The sequence below is a fragment of the Necator americanus genome, chromosome IV, assembly GCF_031761385.1.
Source record: "Necator americanus strain Aroian chromosome IV, whole genome shotgun sequence".
Lineage (NCBI taxonomy): Eukaryota > Metazoa > Nematoda > Chromadorea > Rhabditida > Ancylostomatidae > Necator > Necator americanus.
In genome coordinates this window covers 29,073,759-29,097,289 of record NC_087374.1, presented here as the reverse complement: position 1 = coordinate 29,097,289, position 23,531 = coordinate 29,073,759, and the positions used below count along the sequence as shown (strand labels likewise).

The following is a 23,531-nucleotide window of genomic DNA, read 5'->3' as shown; positions in this document are numbered from 1 at the left end:
CGCAGATCTGCCACGTTACAAGGTGCCCTGTAGAAAATATTACGATCTCCTATACATGATGTTACCCCCTAACCCTATCTACGTAGAGATGTTCCAGCATTGTCAGCTTCATAGTGTGCTGGCTTAAAATGAATCGCTTTCGTAACTACTGAAAGTATCCCGTTAAACTGCTCTTTTCCCATGCAGTGAATGTGTTTTGTTTCATGCGTAACTTCTCAGTGCCTGTCACTAACGTTCCAATATCTCCGCTGTTTTCGTTCAAAAAAATGTCTGAATAAAACACAGTTGGAAAGCTCTCCGGAAGTGTTTTAGCATTGCGCATTGTAGTATTCAGAGTGATCTGCAGCTCATAGCAAGGTGTTGCGAATTACTAGAAAGCGTAATTACCCATCCTACTGTTTACTTCTGATACCGATAGTGATCTCGTTTGGTGAAGAATGCTGCCTCAGTTTTGCAGCGCAGGTTCATGGACGGCAGGCCGGCACTTTCTCCATTGCTTTCAGTAAGTGCATTGATAAATACAGTAACAGTAACACCTAACATTTTAAGAATGCAAGCGTTTCTTTTTTTTTCATTAAAGAACATCTTTACAATCTTAGCGATTTAAGGGAGATGGCAGATCAGGACCCATTTTTTCGAGTCCATCTCATAACGATGCAGCATTTGACAGCGAGTTTGAACGGGTAAGAATTGTAACATATTCTATTAAGGTAAGCTCAGATTAGTTTATAGTTGTCCATGTGCTCTTCCGCAGAGTGCTACCTGAATCCGGCAAGTTGATCACTTTCGATCACTTCTTTCCCCTAATAAACTAAAATAAACTAGAATGAAACTAACCATGGTATTTTGAAAGCCATCCTGGTTCTAATTCCAATCTAGTTCATCTTCAAATTTATCCACCTAGTTCTAAAATCTTATTTGGATTAAATCTTTTAAATCCTCCAGTCCTTCCTCCCCACCGCGCTGCCGCAGATTTTTTCCTTGCCCAAGTAAGCAATGAGGGAAACTCTGTCAGTATCCGGTACTGATATACATAAAATACTTTTCCTCTTTGTTGCATGCTGTTACTGCAGGTAATCGTTTCTTCGCGTTCTCCTTGTCAATTTGGTAAATTAAATTTGAATTGTGTCGGCTAGTTATGCGCACTAATCACGCGCGGGAAACTCTTCTATATAAAGAGCTTGCTCACAGTCGTGTAGAGTTTGTCACTTCGTCTGGACCAGTGTTAGACTTTGTTGCGGAAAGCCGAGGTTGGATCGTGAGTGATTGGGGATCTCTTTTTGTCTGATGGCAAGGTCAAAGCAGTGGTGAAGTGCGATCGAGGAGGTAGCACTTCTCCGGATGTGCCAAAACAATTGGTACAGGAGGAGGTGCTTACAATGCAGAGCGATAGAACCGTCATGGAGCGGTAGCGCTCCACCAAACGAGGCACCTAGAGGAACAGCTGGGGGGAGATGTTGCGCGTGATTCCCCACTTTTACTAGTAAATTCTAATTGTATTTGTGTGATAAGGATAAAAGTTAACAATCTATCTTGCGTGCAATCAAGAAAAGGAGGAACAAATAGTTCTATTTTTGTTACCTTGAGGTGAACTTGCAACTGGCCAACCTCTATATCTCAAAAGTTTTTTGCCTAACCACCATGTAGTACGCCATCTTGGAGACTTAGTGACAGCCAAGCACCTCACACTCAGTTCGACCCCGTGGATGAAGGCTAGCAAAGATGCTGATATAGAGGCAGCTACTATTACTTTAATACTCTTCCTTATTCTTTACAACTAATACAACAGCTCAAAATGTAGTTATCAGAGCGTAATTGTTACGGCGCTCGGCAACATTCATTTACCTGATGATTCTGTTGACTTTCTGAGCCTTGGACCATTATTGTCAATTTCAAAATTATATGTCAACATTTTGGTAATTACAGTGGGTCTCCAGAAACTCTGAGACGATCTTCGAATCAGAGCAAAGCGTGAAAGCTAGCATAGGCAAACTACACTTGGAAGCAAAAGAACATTCACTTTATGAGCCATTTTCAGTTCCAGCAATTTTCTCCCTGGACCAGTCCGCCAAACAGATGCGAGATTTAGAATTATATTTTATAGGGCTCTCTATCATGAAATACCAAATCTTCACGTGCTAGACTACATGATCTACTGCCGCGTAGTGCAGGGAAGGAATCCGTTGTGCAGTACATACGTTTGAATGATATATGGATGACTATAGGTAAATTCGCTGGTTGTGGTCTTGATGAGTTTCTTTATTCCGGAGGAAAGCGTGGTACTGTAGCGCCAGGAAGGACGGGGTTACAGCAGTCTATCGAAACGGAAAAGGACCAGGATGACTATTTGTACTTATAACGCACGTACGCTTACGTCACCACATGGCGTCATCAACGCCGTATATGAGATTAGAGAAGAACTGTTCTTAGGAACATACGACAGGAGAGGTGTTGGTGGGGGTTGCCGTCCTGATCAACACGAGTATGGCAAAGAACATCGTCAAACTTCGACTTCAACTTACCACCTGAATCAGACATCTGCGGATGAGAAGATGTGGTCCAACACCAGCTTTGACTATCTTCTTCGCTGCGAAGAAAAAGTCCAAGTCTTCTATATGGACCTGGAGAAGTTCTACCGAGAACTAACACAGTACAGTAACTTCACGACGCCATTCTACAAGAACATCATCATTGACGTGAAGAGAGGTGTCCGACAGGGTGATACAATTTCACACAAAGTATTCACAGCCACCCTCGAGAACGCAATGCGAAAGTTGGAATGGGACGATATGGGAGTGAAGGTTGATGGTCGGCACCTATACCATTTGCGCTTTGCTGATGACATCGTACTGATAACACCTAACATCAGCCAAGGGGAACGAATGCTGACCGAATTCGACGAAACATGTGGATGCATCGGTCTTCAGCTGAATCTACAAAGGCGATGTTCATGCGCAACGGATGGGTCTCGGATGCCCCATTCATGCTCAACGGAACAAACATATCCGAATGCACCAGCTACGTTATCTGGGTAGGAGATTAAACATGACGAATGACCTAACCCCGAGCTGGGCAAGAGGAGACGAGCGGCTTGGGGAGCGTATAAGAGCATTCTGGATGTAGTGAATAGGACCAGGAACACCCGGCTCCGTGCTAATTCTTCAACACCATCGCACTTCCTGCTTTGACCTATGCTTCGGAAACCTGGGCATTTCGCAAGCATGAAGAAAACACAGTGAGCGTCATTGAACGCGCAATTGAGAGAGTGGTGCTAGGAGTACGGAAGTGAGAGATGGGATTCGAAGTCCTCTCCTACGTCAGCGATCGAAGATGAGACATCGCCGCGTTTGCCAAGGAAAGTAAAATAAGGTGGGCCGGAAACGTGATGCGCTTTAACGACAACCGTTGGAGCAGAGCCGTGAGTGACTGGGTTCCCCATGATATTAAGCGCACTACAGGAAGACCGCCGACTCAATGGTCAGGTTTCTTCACGAAGTCTTTCAAAGAAAATTGCGATGCTCTTCGTGTCCCACGCGAAAGAAGGAACCACTGGGCGACTCTGGCACGCAGCTGTGACAAATGGAAGAGTTACTAGCGCCCGCTCGACCGGTTCGAAGATCAACGAGACTCAAGGTGATCGAGGTCTTGATGAACGATTCGTAAGCCGGCCCAAGTTTGACTAACTAAACTGTCCTGCTTCCTATAACCTCAACTAAACGGACAAACTGAACCTTGATGAGGTGAAGTCAAAAAAAGGAGTAACACTCAAAATCCGACCAACAAGTTGCATATAGAAGACCAGCGGATAGAATTTCATAGTTTTTTTTATAAATAAGACAGTAAGTGCGTTTCTGTACTGAATACCGTCTCACATGTCGAACAAACACCATCTCTTGAACGTTTACACAATTCGAGACTTGAAGGCAACAGCGCAGTAGTCTTCTTTTACGATCTCACTCTACCCGAATGTAGAAAGAAGTGAGACACAACTAACTTTATCTTTAACTTTATCAGGATTTATATGGAAAGAACATGGAAGCATACAGCCTTAGTAAAATCGGATAACACATCCATCAGCAAACACCTTAAAAGCAGCATACCACGAATCTGAGGTGGTGCGGATTTCAGGCGGAGATTCCAGGTATACGGTTCGTATATTATGGAGACGGGGCAGTTCCGTTCATCTCTTCCTGCATCACTGCGAACAGCCGCCTCCAGACGAAGCCATCTACTGCAACGCTCCACCCCTCGCACCGCCTCCGCCCTGCGATTCGTCGAAAATCAATTCGACTGCCCCGATATGCACGCTACGTTCGTTTCGATCGTATACGATGTTTGTTTTATACGATGCCTTCTATTGCAGCGCGTCGTTGTCGTTCGTTTCGATCGTTGCACGCTACGCGTCGTTGTCGTTCGTTTCGATCGTTGCACGCTACGCGTCGTTGTCGTTCGTTTCGATCGTTGCACGCTACGCGTCGTTGTCGTTCGTTTCGATCGTTGCACGCTACGCGTGCAACGATCGAAACGAACGACAACGACGCGCTGCAATAGAAGGCATCGTATAAAACAACATTCAGGGGTCGGCTGCTTGCAGTTATTTAGAGAGAGATGAGCGGAACCACCCCGGTCTCCATAATCTACGACTCCCTATATGGATACTCCACCTGAAATCCGTACCACCCCAGATTCGTGGTATGCTGCCTTTAATTGCAACATTTTTGATGGGAACTTGACGATTTGACGGGAACTATTTCGTTTGATTATTATTGATTGAAAGGACTAGCAGTGCGCCAACGACTAGAACTAGTGCTAGCAATCTGCATCCTGAGGACAACTGAAGAACATATGGTGTCGCGTCCACTAATAACGTCATGAAATATAATAACGAGCTTAGTCTGTAGGTGTGTATGTGTGTGTCTGTGTGTGTGTATCACGAAATTCAAAAAAGGGGATGCGACGGGTCCCGCAGCGTCAGATTGGTGCGCAGTAACTGCGCGTCCATGTCGCATGTTCGCTAAACATGAATGGGAGTTGCAGCCGTTTCATAGCCATGGCCACTGGGCGCTTGGCTTTTCACCTTTCTACTCCTCCGCGTGTCTATTTTCTTATTCGTTCGCCTCAAGTTGGTAGCATCCCGTGCTCAGGAAGTGAAAGCACACATGCAAACGGCTGCTTAAATAGTTGCAAGATTTTTATATGATATGACGTGGAACCTTATCTTTATCAGTAGGATGGTATTTTTCACGTCATTTTATCTCCAAACATCATTCTTTAATAACTGTTGGAGGGAAGCAGGAGGAAAATCCGTATTTCGAGTGATGCTCCTAAATTCTGTTAGAAGACTATGAAGTTTAGAATGAAGACTATGAAATCTTCCGCCTTCAGTTATAAATGAAAAAATGAAGAAAAATTGTTAGAGATACACAAGTCAAATTTCACAGAAAACGGCGCTAATATTAATTTTCGTTGATCAGTGAAGGCGAGCGAAGCAAACACCACAGAACGTCTGAAGTCCGGCTTCCGCCGGACGTTCAAACTGGTACTGCAGATACATTGATGACTGTTGCATAGTATCAACACAGTTCCTAAACTAATCCTAACTAATCATAATCCTAAACTAGCTGTCGCAACACATAGCACTCACGCAAGAAACCAAAAGAAAGGAATGGTTTCCCTACCTCAACATGCTAATAAATGTTTATAATGGAGTTTTTAGAGTGAACTAGTATCGTGAAGAAAGAACATCTTGTTGCATGCTAATTAGCACATCCGATTGGTGTCAAAGGCATAGTGCTTTGTAATGTGTTCAAAACTGCTAGTGAAATATGTGCTGTAGACCCGTCAGGAATCAGAAAGACCAGTTTCGAAAACGGCAAGTACCAATGGAAAAACAAGATAATCAAAAACTTTATATGACATAGCACCGTTCAAGCGGACTTGTATGAATGAAGTACTTTTGGTAAGAGAGGGAGTTAAAGTCATAATCTTGTGTGTAATTCCTAGAAGTGAATTATTTTGATTTCAAATGTGTCTGTGGGAAAACGTAAAAGGTAAACACGCAAAGTAATGCGCAAACGTAAAAGATAGCACATTTCACAGCGAATTTCTCGAAAATTTGTAGGCGGCACTTCCGCAACTCTCATTTGGTTTTTTAGACCACGCCTTGTTAAAGTAGTTCCCCACATAATCATCTTGACTCCCTGTATTTTTTCAGCCGATCGAGAAGAACCAGTAAATCTTCAATCAGTCTTGATCGCTTGGGGAAGTCGCTCTGTGGTTTTTTCTTTCTCAAGAGACACAAAGGCACCAAATTTTCCTTTAAAGAAACTCGTGAGGAAATCGGGTCCGGGTTCTTCTTTTATTGCGTTTAATATTGTGTGGAACTCGGTCGTTCACGGCTTCTAGCCTGACTTTTGTCGTTGAAATGTATCACATGTCTTACTTTACTTTGCTTATTCTCTGGTCACATCATCTGACAAAAGAAGCAGGCAGAAATTCTTACGCATGCCTAGTACGACCTGATCTAAATTTAGTAATGTAACCGTTGGAACGGGCGTAGTAGGGCGGATGTGGTGCAGCGATTAGAGGTTCCGGAGGTTCGAATCCGCCCTAGTGCTCACCAGGCCTTTCATCCCTCCGGGGTCGATGAATTGGTACCAGACTTGTCTGGGAGGATAAAACCACTGACTTGATCACCGGCTGGCCCCCGCAAGACACTGTATAGGCCAACACGCGTTCCAAAAAACCTCAACGATTACGAATTCCAGTAAAACGCGTTGGCGCATCCCAAGTGGATTGATACGCCAGTGACTTTATCCTTTATCCTTCAACCGTTGGAACTGGTGAGCTTCTGTGCTAGATTTGCCATGATTTACCGTCTGCGCTCGGTCAATTCTCTCTAGGTACCTCCTATGTGAGTTTGCAAATTCATGCTGGCTTAAAAAGTATACAGCACCTCCTACACTAGTCAGATCGAAGACCCCAGAATGTAATAAAACTCTCTCCTGTGTTGTCGCTATATCGAAAACTGTTGGATTTTGTTTTCCGATCAAAAGGAGTTGAGCACTTTCACGGATCCTTAAATTAACTTCTTTACATGAATGGTGCAAGATTCTATTTTTGTTCAAATTTAGTTGTTTTTTCCTTAAACTCTAACGTGAACTCTAAGTGTTTGTAATGTGTCTGTCCTTATATGCGACCACATCTTTGTAACATTTAGGATTTGAGGGAATTCGATTTCTACCACGGTTTTCTACCTCGAGAAGATCTCATCTTTCTGCTACACTATGTTGGGGAATATCTGCTTAGACTGAGCGAGGTATCATGTATTCGATTATATATATTTTGTTTAAATACCATAAACACAGCGGATACGTACAAGCCGTCGATGATAATTGATTATCTTAAAAAATAAACCCTGTGGAAATATACTATACACAAAAGTGTCAAACATATCCACTTTCACATTACTCACAATGACTTTACAACCTTTGTAAAATCTCTAAAATTTCTGCGTTTCTGTCTTGGAATCCTAGTGGAGAAAAGGCAGGAGACTTTGGTGCTAATGGTGGACGACTTAGAGTGATTGATGAAGTAGAATGATGATGGCGCATTGGCGAGAGTGGCGCTCAGCAACTAGACACTTTTTAGACGAATATTCAGAGGATTTCCTGGAAGCGTCTGTACGAAATGATAGCTAGTTGACGTCGGTCAAAAAGTAGTCCATTGATTTAGGATGGTTCCATACTTCACTTTAGTCTTGTTTGTCCCAATAGTGTCTTATTAAAAAATGTATGTTGTGCAAGTTAATAACGTACTTTCTTGTGTTAACAGCCAAGGGTAGTTTGAAGAGCTTCTTGCTGCTGAAAAGAGGTGGCCTCCATAGCACCTGTTGAATTATCCGACTCTTATTTTTCTACTGATATCTGATAGAGTTTTTGCAAATTCGCGGACTACAGCTACGGGTGAACATCAATTATATTTTCGTTGATCCTTTCATAATCTGGCCAGAGTTTTCATACAGATTCTTTCTTCGTTTTCGGACCCGCAGAACGGAGGAAAGGTCTCATAGTTAACATATGCGATCACTGTATCTCGTCGATGATGGACCAACCAACGTGTTGAAGAGTGTATGATCGATTTTAAATCCTCCATAGTTTGAGCTGTAGCCTTTGCTAGTAGTAGCATTTCATGACCTTGTGAATGCCTTTGTTGACATAAATTGCCGATGGTGAGAAAGAACAGTCCTCGTACCTACTGGAATCCCCACCGAGACGTACGTATCTCTCGATGATCGTGATTGGTTGACCGTTGATCGAGCACCACCAAAGTACTGTGACTCGTGGAAGTAGAATATAACACCTGACTGCAATCGAACTAGTCTCTTCATGGATGAGTGGGGAAACCAATTACTACATTCTTGCTCAATTCTTTCTATCACTACAGTGCAAGTTCTGCGAGCACTGGAATTGAATGCGCCATCGAATGAATGAGTTGTACTTCGTATTTATTGTAAATAACCCGCACAAAACCCTTTGACTTTATTGCAGTCTACGTCCATTCAAATCACCTTGAAGAATGATAAGAAAGTCACTTATAAGTGGAAAATGTGTAAAAGATCCTTCAAATCTCTTGATAACGGCCGTCAGACACTTCCACTTGCAGGTAGAAGCAGGCTCAAAGGAACCAGCACGACGCGAAATCATATTATCAGTAGTGTGCGAGGGAACACCAGATCCGCTGCAGCTTTCTGACGCCATGAAACGTTACGAAGAAATGGAAGAAGAAAAACTAGGTCGTAAAAAGTATGGAAAGAAACGCGGCAAGGTAATTCAAGTATTCGAGCCAAGCTAAAAGCCCTTGCTGGAATTCTCTCGTGAATACATTTAATAGCGAGGTCTTCTTAATGTTTCCTTCAAGCCTCTTATTCTTTTCTACCTTTCTCATAGTGTGACTTGTCTATATTCTACGTTGCAAACATGACTACAAGTGATTGGTTTAGATCAAAAACGTCGTTATACGTCGTGCGTTTGGGAAATACATGGTAGAGACAACACATTTATTCAGCACTCTGGATCAACTAATCCAGTATTACAAACAAAACCCAGGCAATCTCTTTAAGGTGTGTTTAGTCTGAAGATGTAAGATACTGGAATTAAGCAGATTAGATACCTTTCAATTACGACTACCTCTTATTAGTTTTAGACAGTCTTCATCCTTCAACATCCTGTACGACAACAGTCCTGGGAATATTACCACTCCGACGTCAGGCAAGGTAGTCTTCTCGGTGAAGGTGCGTTCGGAATTGTGCGAGAAGGTACTCTAAGGACGAAATCTGGCAAAGTTGTCCCTGTAGCCGTGAAGCAGGTCTGTAGATTATTATTAATGAAAAGTCGAAACTTATGCGGTATTCAAATCTTTTAGACAAAAGCCGATTTAGACTTATGTAAAGCAAAAATCAAAGAAATGATGAAGGAGGCACGCCTTATGAGGCATTTTAGGGTGAGCATCAATTGCTCTTAAAGATGTCTAGATGTATGTAATTTAATCAAGAGCATTCAGCACAAGAATATTGTTCGAACCTACGGTGTCGCTGTTGATGAGCAACCTCTCCTCTTGATATTGGAGCTTGTAACTGGTTGGCGTGAGATGTATTTGCAAAGATGTGCAATGATTTTGCCATCCTAGTCAAGTTCTTATAGGAGGGTCTCTCAATAATTTTCTTCGGCAAAACGGTGAAAGGATAGATGTGACAGAAAAAATCATCATGTGTCTTGGAGCAGCATCAGGTGTAGAATATCTTCATCTAAATCAGTGTATGCACAGAGATCTTGCCGCTCGGAACTGCTTGATTACCAGGGAAAAAGTGGTGAGATTTTGTGTGGTTTCCTTCATCTCATTATTCTTGGAGCGATTTTACTACTTGCAGGTGAAGATAAGTGATTTTGGCCTCTCACGAATGGGCACTCACTATGTGCTCAAAAGTGCTATCAAACTCCCTATTAGGTGGTTGGCACCAGAAACAATAGCTACGTTCGCGTTTTCATTAAAGTCTGATGTGTTCTCGTTTGGTGTATTAGCTTATGAAATATTTGCGAATGGCGCTGAACCTTGGGACCGACACACTAACGCGGAAGTCAAGGCTGCGGTTAGCATTTTGTTTCTGTTCTCAGCAAGTATCGCTACAACTTCTTGCAGGTTCTTGGGGGAATGCATTTGAAGTTTCCAACTTATTGTCCTGAGAGGTTGCGTGAGTTCTTTAGCTCCCGCGTATTCGCTAAAACGCCATCGCACAGACCATCCATGACCGAGGTGGAAAACGTTCTTTGTTACTTTGTTAAGCTATGTATAGTTGTTGCATGTCTTTGTTAGTGTTCCACCTTTAGGTAGTAAAGATGCTAAAGTCGTTCTCCACGCCGGACGAGTATGCAGATCTGAAACGTCGCCATTCTCCGACTTCACGGAATTATTAGTATTGCGACCTATTGCTGCTTAATTGAATCAGTCACTTCACTTTGGCATTGTTATGATTTTCAATTATAATTCGGAACTTCTTACTTCTCTGCAAAGTCTTCTTTTTATTAATTATTTATTAAAGTGCCCTCACATATCAGTGAAAGTCATGGAATTAATCTCTTTTAAATCTCTCGAATTTGACGGTTTCTTAATAATATGCGTACATGGCAAGTACTTCTCGCTTTTTTTCTGGACCTTTAATGATTGAATAACTTTGAAATGTCGGAACTATTAGGAAGACTCGGAATCAAGTTGTCAATAATAAATCTTAATCAAAAGAAGAGTGAAGAATGGCTTTTGGGTGTCATTTTTTTCTGTTTTTTCACTTTTCCTCTCCTTTAATTTCTGTACTTCTGATTCTGAATATATTAATAATCGCACATCAGACACATCACACATAATAATCTACAACTCAGACTTCAGATTTTCGCAGGGGTTTCCGTACCACGTGAATTTCGTTGTTATCGCCCAATGATTGATGTGATTTTATCGTAAAACAAGGAATAGAACAAAACAACCCTGGCAAATGGTTTACTATATACCAGTCCGAACGTCCGGCTAAAGCCGGAATTCAGACTTTCTGTGGTGTTTGCTTCGCTCGCCTTCATTGATCAACGAAAATTAATATTAGTGCTATTAGTTCTATGACATTGGACTTGTTTATCTCCAACAATCTTTCTTCCTTTTTTATATTATAACTAAAAGCGAAAGATTTCATAGTCTTTTTTTTTGTAAACGCGTAAATTCTACATTCGGAGAACATTCGAACTTCAGTTTCAACACTCCTTATCAATATATTATACACAAAATTTAAAAGTAACACGCGAAATATGGGTTTTCCTCCTGTTTTCTATAAACAGTTATCAAAGAATGATGTTTTGGGATAAAATGACGTGAAAGACATCATCCTAGTGATAAGCATAACGTTCCACGTCAGATCACATAAACACCTTGCTACTACTTAAGCGGCCGTTTGCATGCATGTTTCCGCTTTCTGAGAACGGCATGCTACAAACTTGAGGCGAACGAAGAAGGAAATAGACACGTGGAGGAGTCAAAAAGGTGAAAAGCAAAGCGCCGAGTGGCCACGGCTATGAAACGGCTGCAACCATCTATCTTTTGCGTCATGCACACGAAGTTATTGCGCACCAATTCGACGCCGTGGGACCTGTCTCACACCATTTTCTAGCTATCTGGCGCCAGCGTACCAATCCGTCTCCGGTAGATCCGTCGCACCCCCTTCTATAGGTATCTTGCGCCGGCACGCCAATCCGACGTCGGTGGACCCGTCGCACCTCATTTTATAGCTTTCTGGGGTCGAGGCAACAACTTGACGCCAATGGACCCGTCGCACCCCTCTTTTCAAATTTCGTGACAGACACACACGTGACAGAATAAGCCCGTTATTGTATATCGTGATCATGATCATGATCATGATAAATCGAAATAAGCTCCTGAAATGTGTTGAAAAAAAATGAAAATGAAATCCTGAAAAATAGGCTCCTGAAATGAAAAAAAACAGCCCGGAAGATACGGCTTCGAGCGTTCCTATTTCCTACAACGAGTACGATTAGGACGCGCCAGCCGTGTGCACGCGCCGCATCTTCAGGACCGTTTTTACGGCAACTAGGAAGAAATGGACGGGATGCTCCCCCTCTCCTTAATCTACTATCCCGTATAAGAATACTCCACTGAAATCCGTACCACCTCAAATTCGTGGGGTGATGCCTTTCAGGTTGGTAACATCCCCTCTTCAGAAGTTGGAAACGCACAGCATCATTAACTCCATTAGTACGATGATGTTCACGTTATTTCGTATTACACATCATTTCTCCCCAATTGCTGGGGACATACAAGAGAAAAAACAGTATTTCAAATAATGTTTTCAAATTGTGGGAGTATTGAAGAATATAGGTGCAAAATCAAGTTTGAATATACTCAAAATGTAAAGCAGATGCGTTCGGAAAGAGAACTAAGAAATTTTCCATTAGCGCTGCTTTCTAGAATAAAACCGAAGAAAACTTTAGCGTTAACAGAAGTGATCAAAATTTATTTTTACAGAAAATGCTACTATTACTGGTAGCTGCGCAGTTGTGTGTGTGCAAAGTGAGTACGACAAGAAGTATGGAATCTGGGTTTAGCCGGAAGTTCGGACTGGTACTAATATAATATGTATATGACAACCGTTGGCAATAGTTAACGTAATGTGAGGGACTCCACGGCGTCAGCTGGGTGTGACGGGACTAGAATGCGCTGAGACGAGGTGAGACGGGTCGAACTCGATCAGATATGTGCACCGGCGCCAAAAAGAAGAGAAAAATGTGAAGCGGGTACCATGCCGTTGAATGACCAGTAAGCAGCAAGAAGGTCGGGTCGGATGAGTCCAGCGGAACAAAGTTTGGGCGAAGGAGTCAGAAAGTAGGGAGACTGTTTCCTTGAGAATCCTTAAGAATAGTGGACATGGGCCAGAAAGCAGTGAGAGGTGAGGTGAGACGAGCCTGTGTGCTGCGCCAGAGCCACTGAGCCAGGAGACAGGTCAGATGGGATCATTTTGGTCCACCGATGCAAGGAAGTAATGAGACGAGGTAGTACGGGTTTCACAACGTTAGATCGGTCAAATCAGAAATCGAAGGTGGTTGGTGATGTACCGTTAGGAGTAAGTGTCAAAGGGATCGCAGAGGAAGTACACGAAACGTTAAAAAAAGCCTTCCGCCATACTTCATCACTATCGTTGAGATGATGAGTTTCCTTCCGCGTTGTTCTATTAGTTCATGAATCGTTTGGACGTCTGGTTAACATCGGGACACTTATTCGATGCTACGAGGCCGGTACGATCTTTAGACAAAAACACCAAGCTGGAGTTAAATCCTCCAGTTGTTTTCTCACATTCAGACACGCGGAAAGGTCGAGGAGGCTATTATATAACATGAATGTTAAAGGGATCATTCCACGAATCTGTTGTTGTACGGATTCCCGGTGGAGTATTCCTTTACGGGATCGTAGATTATTGAGAGAAGGGTGATTCTGCTCATTCCTTCCTATTGCTGTAGAAAACGGCCCGGAAGCTATGGCTTCGATCGTTTCGGCGCGCTATTTTCTGCAACGAGTTCTATTGGAGCGCGACAGCCCTCTGCGGCGCCGCATCTTGCCAGACGTTTTTAACGGCAATTAATAAGAAATGGACGGAATCACCCTCCTCTCCATAATCTACGATCTCGTATAGGAACTCTCCACCTGAAATCCGCACCACCCCAGATTCGTGGGATGATGTCTTTGATGAGTCTGCCTACTCCAGTGTGTTCTGATAACGATATCCAGAAGGCATCAGAAGGATGGAGGAGCAGAGGGCTGTTCCTTGTTCTTGTCTTCGTTGACAACAAATTTCGTAGTATAAGTAGTATGAATCAGACATTTTTCAGAATTCGACGCATTTCTGACATATCTTCGTAATTTTAGTGACAACACGAAGAACTATATTTACAGTATCGGAGCACAGAAGAAGAAATCGTTCAAGAAAAGGTTTTATTTTTTCTTAAATATCATCAAATGATCCTACTCTGTGAAGTAGGGTAATCTAGAGTACATTGAAACACGATATTATGTATTTTTATTTACCAATAAATAAAGTTTCAGCATCACAAAACTCAGCAGGCCAACATTTTCCTCGACATTATCATGGTTTCTTCTCCTGTAAATCGTGAAATAGTTCAGTAGGGCAAAGCAAAACAAATAATTAAATAACAGAACAATGAATCACTCTTCATTGTCTGCAAAGTGGTTACTTATAGTGCTTCGGTAAATTTTAGACGTGAGACTACGTCAATTTTATACTTGAAGGCATCTTTCTGTTTGTATCTGTCAGAAATCAGGCAGTAACACTCACTTATTTCACGTGTCAGTTACGGATTTGTTTTATATTTTTGTCAAGAAAGCTCACCTCTGGTTTCGAGTATTTCACAGTTGATGCGTCAGGTTGTCCAGCGAGGTGAATAATCTCAAATATCAGAGCACCTATTATGATGAATTGCAACATTTCGGCGAAGTCGAAATAATGAATATGATCCTAACCTGACACAGCTTTTTACTCGATACGCTTACGATAACAGATGATACCGTTGTGAATAAACAACGGCAACCAAGTAACAAGGAAAGTAGGTAGTAGCACTCATCAGAAGTATCCTATCCAGTGTTACTTTCGTTAAGATGAACAATCTTAATGGTTCCATAAAAACTGGAGTAAATTGCGCCCTTCTGATTTCTAAAGGAATCGTACATTTGTCGTATATTAAAGGCATCACCCCACGAATCTGAGGTGGTACGGATTTCAGGTGGAGTATTCGTATACGGGATGGTAGATTATGGAGAGGGGATGATTCCGTGGATTTCCTGCTAATTGCCGTAAAAAACGGCTCGGAAGATGCGGCGCGTGCACAAGGCTGGCGCGCTCCAATCGAACTCGCTGTAGAAAATAGTGCGCCGGAACGTTCGAAGCCGTATCTTCCGGGCTGTTTTTTACGGCAATTAGGAAGAAATGGACGTAATCACCCCCTCTCCTTAATCTACGATCCCGTATACGAATATTCCACCTGACATCCATATCAGCTCAGCTTCCTGGAGTGAACCCTTTAAAGATACGTGAAAACATATGTTGTCCTTGCTCTAAAGATCTTAAGCTGAATAATAGCTCATTTCTCCTTTCTTCTGTATAGGACGCACCCTCTAATGTTTGACAATAAGTGAAATAATAAATAAGAGAGCAACGCATAAGAATGTGTAGTTGGTAGCGGGATTAGATCCATTTTAACAACAACCGATGCAAAATGTTGTATAGACACTAGAGAAGTGCAAGTGAATATAAAAAGAAATCCAAGAAAAAAGACACACACATCCAGAATGTGCATAATATTGGAGTCAAGCTGTCTTTGAGCATGGGAATTTTTGTTATTTTGAAGCCACCTAAAAATAAATCATTCTATTCCGATCGAATAATTTGTTCACATTTCTCCGTAAGCTGATGAGTACAGCTTGGTGAATGGGTCTTCTTTTCCGTTATTACGTATTAAACCCAATGAAATTCCTTAGAAATGCAAAGGCATACGGTAAAAGTGCATATTCCATTGCCATTCTCTGAGTACTCAGAGCTAATCAAATCCATGCTCCGAATAGTTTGCAAATGTTTCAGCTGCTACTTTCAATTGCAGCCAAGCAAATTCGATGCACCAGCTATCTGTATTTCTCAAATGTTTCGAAAAACAACTGTACTCGTCATTATCGATACGATTGATTTTTATTGTTTTGTTATATTTATTCATTTTTTACTTTCCCTACGCCAAGGTGTCAATATATGATCACATTCTCGCCAGAAAAGATGTGTGACATGTCAGGTTAGGATGTTATCCGTAAATGGGGAGTAGGCTGATGTCAGTGACCTTGGAGCCTTGACCCGCCGAGAGAGTTGTAAATCCTTCTGATCGCACTAATTGATATAGATATGTATGCATGTCCGCTACTAATCGCCGTCGGCTCATGCCTGATTTATCATAGAATTTATGGCTCCTTCTGTCTTTCCTCTTCTGGAAGAAACTTGCTACGTCTTTCTATTCTATTCCTGTCCCTGTGCCTCTCCTAGAAACCGTACGTAATCCCCTTTTTCCAGAAGAAATTAAATTTATAGGAAAAAATGGAGTGATTTGATAAGGATAAATCATTTTACAAAGGAAATCAAGCGAAGAATCATCGCTTTATTTCTGTGAGCATTCCACGTTATTTTCCATTCTGCATGATAGTAATGACGCTCGTTTTTTTTTTACATTACGATCTCCTCATGGATCCTTCCCATTTTTCCATGTTGAGTTTAATTAACATTTTGAAATTAAAGTGGATATATAGGAGCCAAGAGGAGCCAAGAGCCACGTTAATTCACATAGAGATCTTTGCCAATGGGAATTTTCCTCTATTCATATACTATGTCGTGTGTTGTTTCTATTTCTAATCATAAACAGTGTGAGCTGTAGATCACAAAAAATCACATTTGTACAATACAAAAGTCCAAAGGACATACGAAACTTTGGGAAAATAGTGGCACTAACAGAGAAACATTCATTAAACCCTCATCAGTTATGATGCTGAAGTGTTTTCACTGTTGAAGATTGTTGGGTCCTGGGAAATTAGCTTTGGAATGTTCCAATTTCTGGTTTGTTTGTTTTATTGTTGTTTGTTGTTGTGTATTTTATTCACATTTCTTTCAACCATTCACTTTAATGTTTATGTTCTTATTTTTACGTTCATTGAATGCTAAAATTTCAGCAAGATTAATCGCGGAATATTTAGAACTAAATATTAGTATGAAAAAAATGAAAATTAAAAAAAAGAGTTTAGAAAAATGGAAAAGAATGAAAAATGAAATTTTGGAACTTACGTATCCCAGTTTTATATTGCATTTCCTGCTTTGTAGTGATGTAAGCAGCGAAAAGAAACAAAAATTTACTACGTAATAAAGTGATAGTACTATGCAGTAGTAAGGCTCGTCATATGCTCTTGCTTCTTAATTTTTGATCACTTTCTAGGAACTCATCATTTATTTAACCTTTTTAGGGTATTCCGGAGTTCTTTCTACTTTGAAACGCATGTTTAAAAATCCAGAAACATGATTGCGATATAGTTTCATCCACAATTTGGTTCAAAAATCGCACCTCTTCGCTTTTGAGCGTTTAATCTCACTTTTTCTTTTTTTTCCTATCAGACAGACAAGACGAGTACAAAAAACAGTCCAGTGCACAATTTTTTTTTCTAAGGAAGAGAAATAGAAATTAACCAGGTGGAAGGGAAAATGCGAAACAGGTTCCCGCTGTCCAGGATCCACGGCGGTTCTACTTAGAACCGGCAGCAGAAATCGCCTACGTGATACATGATCCCATGATGATCGAGAATCTCTTGTAGACCACACGCTCAGGTCCTGCGAGGAATTTCGAGTAGCTTCTGGAGCCTGCTTCCACGCTACCGATCAAAGTAGCGATGACAACGATTTCCTTTACCTTCAGTCGTCCGGATTTCACCGCTAAATAGCATCCGCAAAGATACGAACGAGCACTTTCGGAAACATCGACATCGGATCTTCGAGAAGCTCCCAGTGGACACTTCAGGTCGACCACATGGTGTTGCTTTGCGTTCGAATTAGGTGCTGGTTAAAATGAGCTCATTCATTAGGCAGAAAGCCGCTAATGGGATTGCAATGGATTTGCTGATTAGCTGACCTCTTCTTCTATTCGCCCCAGCTCAGCGAATGGTCGCCAAGTTTCCGCCATGCGTCTCTGCATTTCCATGCATTTCTCCAATTTCTAAACGATTTTCATGGAATAAATTGCTGTTAATGTCTTGTATAATTAATAAGCTTTTCATTTTTTGTTTATCGGCTTTTCCAGTAAGATTTTACAGCGCAGTTATGCGAAAAATATCTTGTACAACACTCGAATCCTTCAGTGAATGAACAGAAGAAAAGAATCCTGCAAAACTTTCTGGACAATCCCCTTTTCGTATTCAGCCACTTACGAAAGTATAATGTTTTACAACGTTTTTTTCTGCTTAACGTTTTATTTCTTATTTTTTATAGAATTCGTAAGATTATACGACAATAATCGTATGCCTGTTGTTTTTGTTTCTCATTCCTTTTTATCCTCCTTAATATTCAGCGAAATGAAGCCGAATGCTAGTCCTCCACTCAATTGTATATGTTTCCAATATTTCTCTCTTTAAAAGAGAAAACATATTTCAGCTGATCGAGAAAAGGAAAAAGTAAGAAAGAACATATAGATTTGATATAAACAAGTCGTTTACTTTTTAAATGAGTTTTTTTTTAAAATTAAAACCGATCTCATGCTGCAAAGTTCACATTGAATGAACGCATTCATTATCAAATCGTTGCTAGCATAGATTTTTTTCTTCTTTTACTTGATATGTGGTGACTCCGATAGTTTTTTTATTACATAAACATATTTACGATGTGACCCTACACGTCACGTAGAACAGTTATTTTTAAGCCATTCGAACCTATTTATCTGTATTTGTACTTGTCATTTTTAGGAGCTCAAAACCGGATTTCTCCGGAAGCACTTTTGAAAATAAGATAAATTGCGAACTGAGTGCATCATCGTTCCTGATCATTTATCGGATCTAGTAGGTCGTCTTGAAAGTGAAGAATAATTACAGTCTACTGTAATACTGTACATTTATGGGTTTACTCTTCCATCGTACTCTGAGATTATGATTTCGGTTCCATTGCGTTCTAATTTATCATCTCTGTGTCTCTATGTGCCATCCATTGATGCCGACTTAAAGTCGAAAAAAACTCTACATATTCTTAGACGTATGTTTAGATTTCTTTGAACTTTCTATCGATTTTGACACAATTCCTTCACTCTTTCTCCATAATGCTATAATTTGTGGATAAAAAAAGGAATGCACTCTAAGTTCTGTACGAAAGTTTCAAGAACATCTCCCTTTGAATAGTTTTTTCTTGAAGTCAAGGAAAAGCTACGTGAGAGAAATGGGAAAATTTCGTAAAGAAATTCTCAGACACTATGCAGAAGTGAAATTACCGTAGTACTCTCTGCATGCATGGAAAACATTTCTCTCACGATCTCCTGCAAAAATGCTGGAGAATGAAAAATACGGTCATATTTTCGGTATTTTGAAGTCTTTTCAAAATACCTAAACAAAATTGAGAAGTTACTCCCCTCGAAAATTTCCACTCACGAACTCGATTACTTTTGTTCGAGCTTGCATTGCTATATATATTATATGTATTTCTTTCATCATTTCTGACTCATTCACCAATTTCAGTGAAATGGGCCGCATTTATTGTCGAACTACATCGTTTTGCAGGAATTGCACAAATTCAAACAGCGACTGTTTTTTTCTCGAACACATTTGCGCTATTGTGCTCCTAAAATAAAGAACTATTCCACTATTGTGCGTTTTCCTGTGAATCCCGAATTTGCACGATGAAAAATGTTGCGAATTTTCAAGAAGAGTTGCAGTGCTTTTTCCTATACGTGTACATTGCGTAAATATAGAGTTTGATACAACAGAAAATCCCTCAAACATTTCAAACACCAGGCTGCATGTCATGTTGCTTGTCATCTAGCTGTGTGACGTGAACGTTACGGCACTGATTCATCGTACAAAGTCCTCGCCGTGTGAGCTGCCGTGCCCTATGAAAAAAAAACATTGCCTACGTAGGGTTACAAGGATAAATGATAAAGTATCTGGCGTTACTCAATTAAAGACATCACCCCAGGAATCTAAGGTGGTACGGATTTCAGGTGGAGTATTCGTATACGGGATAGTAGATTATGGAGAGGGGGATGATTCCGTCCATTTCTACCTAATTGCCGTGAAAAACGGCCTGGAACATACGGCTTCGAGCGTTCCCGGACGCTATTTTCTACAACGAGTTCGATTAGAGCGCGCCAACCATGTGCAAAAGCCGCATCTTCCGGACCGCGTTTTTTAACGCCAGTTAGCAAGAAATGGACGGATTCACCCACTTCTCCATAATCTACGATCCCGTATACGAATACCCCACCTGAAATCCGTACCACCTCAGATTCGTGGGGTGATGCCTTTAAGGTGGAGCGAAGAAGTCGCATTCACTTGTAGAAATATCCTGCAGAACTTTCAGCTACGAAATCAGGTGACAGGTTTCAATTGGAAATTAAAATACATAAAAAAGAAGCTACTTTTCAGGACTGCGAGTAAAATATTTGTTATAATAATGTAGTATATAATATTACGGGACGTTTGGATAGAAATGTGACTCTGCTAGCTGCACTTAGAAAGAAATTTCTCGAAATGATTTCACAGTAGTGTGTGTATGTGGTGCTTCTTGTTCAGTACATATTTTGTTGTGTTTATTCTCACCTCTTTCTTGTTTACCTAGCTGCATTTTTCTAATAGAACTTTAGCTCTAGAAATAAATGGAGCATATAATATTCGATTATGAAATCATCATTCCTATGACTGCTCAGAAAAAGGATGAAAAGGACAAAGTGCCTGGCGTTAATCAATCCGCGCTGAGATCCACCAGCACGTTCACTTTAGTCCGGAATCGTTTGCCGTTTACTAACCCCCTAACTGACCTATACAATGACTTACGGTGGCTAGCCGATGGGTCAAGTCAGTGTTTTTATCCTCACAGACAAGTCTGGGACCAATTTATTGACCCTGAAGGGATGAAGGGCTTGGCAAGCACTAGGGCGCAATCGAACCTCCGATCGATCATGCAGCCAAAGCGGAACCTCTTACCGACTGCGCTACATCCGCTCCTTACGTAGAGTTATTTTGCGCAATCATAGCATGAAAACGTGCACGTATGTGGTCTCATCTTTTTAGTTGAAGTCAAGTGAAAAAAGAACCAGGCTGCTGGTACCCATCCTAACGTATGACCATCGTTAAATGTGCTCTACTGAGTGATTAACGCTATTCACAACAAATGCTCTCGGATAGATTTTTTTTCCAGTCATTTCAAGGATTTTATTTATTCATTTTATTATTGATTTATTACGAGGAGTGGCGTAAAAAGTCATTCAAGTACATAAATATGACAACTTAGTGCACTTTTATGACGTCCAATAAAAGCAAGTGAACCGAACAGTCGATCATTCGTAACCCATTCGATTCAACAACGTTTATTTCGGCTGTATTCTCGATATTCAGTAAGGAAATCTGCAGATCGTGGAATATTTGTTTGGGTATGAAGTCGTCATTGAAGAGCTGTTTCCTAAGAATTGAAAAATCAGCATTCACGAACCGTTACCGGAAACAACTCCATACGTTATGATGATACGAGTAACTTCCAAGTTCGACCTTCTTTGAATCTTGGCATCGTAGAGTTTGATTGTGTACTACTTTCTTAAGCTGAACCAAGATTGTTATTGATCTTTATTCTGGCTAACGTTTCGGCGTCGTCGCCTTCTTCAGAGCCTGGAAAAATCAAAGACACGTGTAATCTACTCTCTCAAACGCCTCGTCATCTCACAAGATATGATTTAGCAAACAGATTATTTAAAAACAACGTCAGAAAAGCAGACCAGCGCTCACCTTGATAGCCACGAAATTTTTAGCATCTTACAATGTTCGTTGTGAGGTTATCGTTCTTATTTTTCTTTCTATTCTGAAGTTTGGGACCCATATGCAGGAATGCATGTTGGTGAAGAAGAAAACAGTATAAGTGATGTGGTAACCGAAAGCAGATAAGTAAATAGGCAAATGTTATTGTAAACAGTTCGCCTACATATAAAAAGCTTGAGTAGAAACAGTAGAAAAGCTTCTATATGTAGGTGAACTGTTTACGTTTTGTGTTTACCTCCGTTGTACATACTGTAGAAGAGAAGTGCGACGTATTTGTTTGCTAATTCCTGAAGGAAGTTTCGTGTTGATGATTGAGAACACCCGACACCTCCCTCCATCGACCACTCGGGCAACTCAATCTCCATTTGCTAACGGTCGACCCTTCGATTTTACCCAATACATACTTCACACGTTCCCTCATTCGTCTAGAGTTTCATGGTCCGAGCGTGGGAATTTGAGAAATTCAACACAGCACTATACAGGCTACATACATACATACACAGCAAAGGAACTGAATTTTTCTTTCAACCTCTATTCACATTGCTGAAAATAGAATTTGTTGTAATTCCTGGGAAATTTGTCCTGTTTCTCCCTCTTTAATCTACGTGTATATTCAATACCAATTGTCCAAACTCTTGCCATATTTCATGAAAATTTTCTGCTGTATATTACGGTAAATTACCAGATGATTTCTATTTGTATACCGTTCTATTCATAGGGTTTGCGAATAATTTAGTTACTTAGTCCTTGGTTGGTGACTATTTTTGTTATTATTTTATTATTTTACTACATACTACATAGAGTGAGACTATTTGCACTATTAATCCACAAATGTGACACTATTATTCCATAAATGAAATAATCATTCACTCGTATTTTCCACATTATCAAATATGTATTTTCTGGTAATAACTTGGAGTGGGTTGGCTGTAGCGCAGTCGTCAAGAGATTCCGCTGTCTGCACGATCGATCCGAGGTTCGAATCCACCCTGATGCATCATCCGTACGGGGTCAATAAATTGGTGCAAGACTTGTCTGGGAGGATAAAAACAGTGACTTGGCACATAGGCCGCAAGTCATTCTATAGGCCGAAATCATTTCGAGAAATTTCTTGCCGAGTGCAACCAACAGAGTCACATTTCTATCCAAACGTCCCGTGCTATTACATACTATATTATTATAACAAATATTTTATTGGTAGTTTTGAAAAGTAGCTTTTTTTATGTGTTTTAATTTTCATTTGTCACCTGTCACCTGATTTCGTAGCTCAAAGTTCTGCAGGATATTTCTACAGGTGAATGCGACTTCTTCGCGCCACTTTTTCCCACGAATCAGTTTTATTTTTGTAGTGGCTTTACATACTGAGAAGAAAAAAAAAGAAAGAAGTAAATTTCAAAAAAAAAACTCTACATAACATAACGTTGCAAGTTATTCGAGTTTCGGATTGGTGATGATGCAACAAAAAACTTTTCTAATGTTTATCCAGTGGCCATTAAACATCCATAAATTCCAGTGGAGCTCTCCCAAGTTCAGATATAGTCTCATTCTATTTGTTTTTCTTTGACTTCGTTAAGATTCGATGAAAAAACCACTACCTCTTAAATAAATTAAAGTATAAAATCTCTTGTTAAAGAAATAATTGGAAAGTGAAGAATGTTCATCCCATCCACTTCCCTGTGTCTGAAGAGCCTCTAGAAGAGAAGTGCCTCTCCTTCTATAGATTTCTTCCTCTAGAAAATGCCAGCTGCCTCTCTGGATATCTAATTGCTTGCCAGAACAAGGTATTTTCTCTGTAACGCCTTTAAAAACAGGCAGCACCTGAATTGTTCGTGATTACTTCGTGAAAGCATCGCATGAAAACATAATGACTTCCTATTTTCCAAGAGCTC

General features: G+C 40.7%; 2 protein-coding genes across 2 annotated transcripts; one reads left to right on the top strand and one right to left on the bottom strand.

Moving 5' to 3' along the window:
- Window positions 1–466: 466 nt before the first annotated feature.
- Window positions 467–10,472, top strand: RB195_003092 (uncharacterized protein; the record flags this gene model as incomplete). The annotated part of the gene is made up of 12 exons (XM_064200617.1): window positions 467–502; window positions 609–683; window positions 7,220–7,318; window positions 8,665–8,826; window positions 9,002–9,121; window positions 9,205–9,366; window positions 9,424–9,501; window positions 9,562–9,637; window positions 9,702–9,868; window positions 9,929–10,147; window positions 10,198–10,311; window positions 10,386–10,472. The coding sequence occupies 12 exons, from the start codon at window positions 467–469 to the stop codon at window positions 10,470–10,472; spliced, it is 1,395 nt and encodes a 464-aa protein (XP_064056498.1).
- Window positions 10,473–21,274: 10,802 nt separating this feature from the next.
- RB195_003091 (uncharacterized protein) lies at window positions 21,275–22,007 on the bottom strand (the record flags this gene model as incomplete). Its single annotated transcript, XM_064200616.1, has 5 exons — window positions 21,275–21,292; window positions 21,346–21,389; window positions 21,468–21,495; window positions 21,613–21,638; window positions 21,878–22,007. 5 exons carry the CDS (start codon window positions 22,005–22,007, stop codon window positions 21,275–21,277), a joined length of 246 nt encoding a protein of 81 aa, XP_064056497.1.
- Window positions 22,008–23,531: the final 1,524 nt, after the last annotated feature.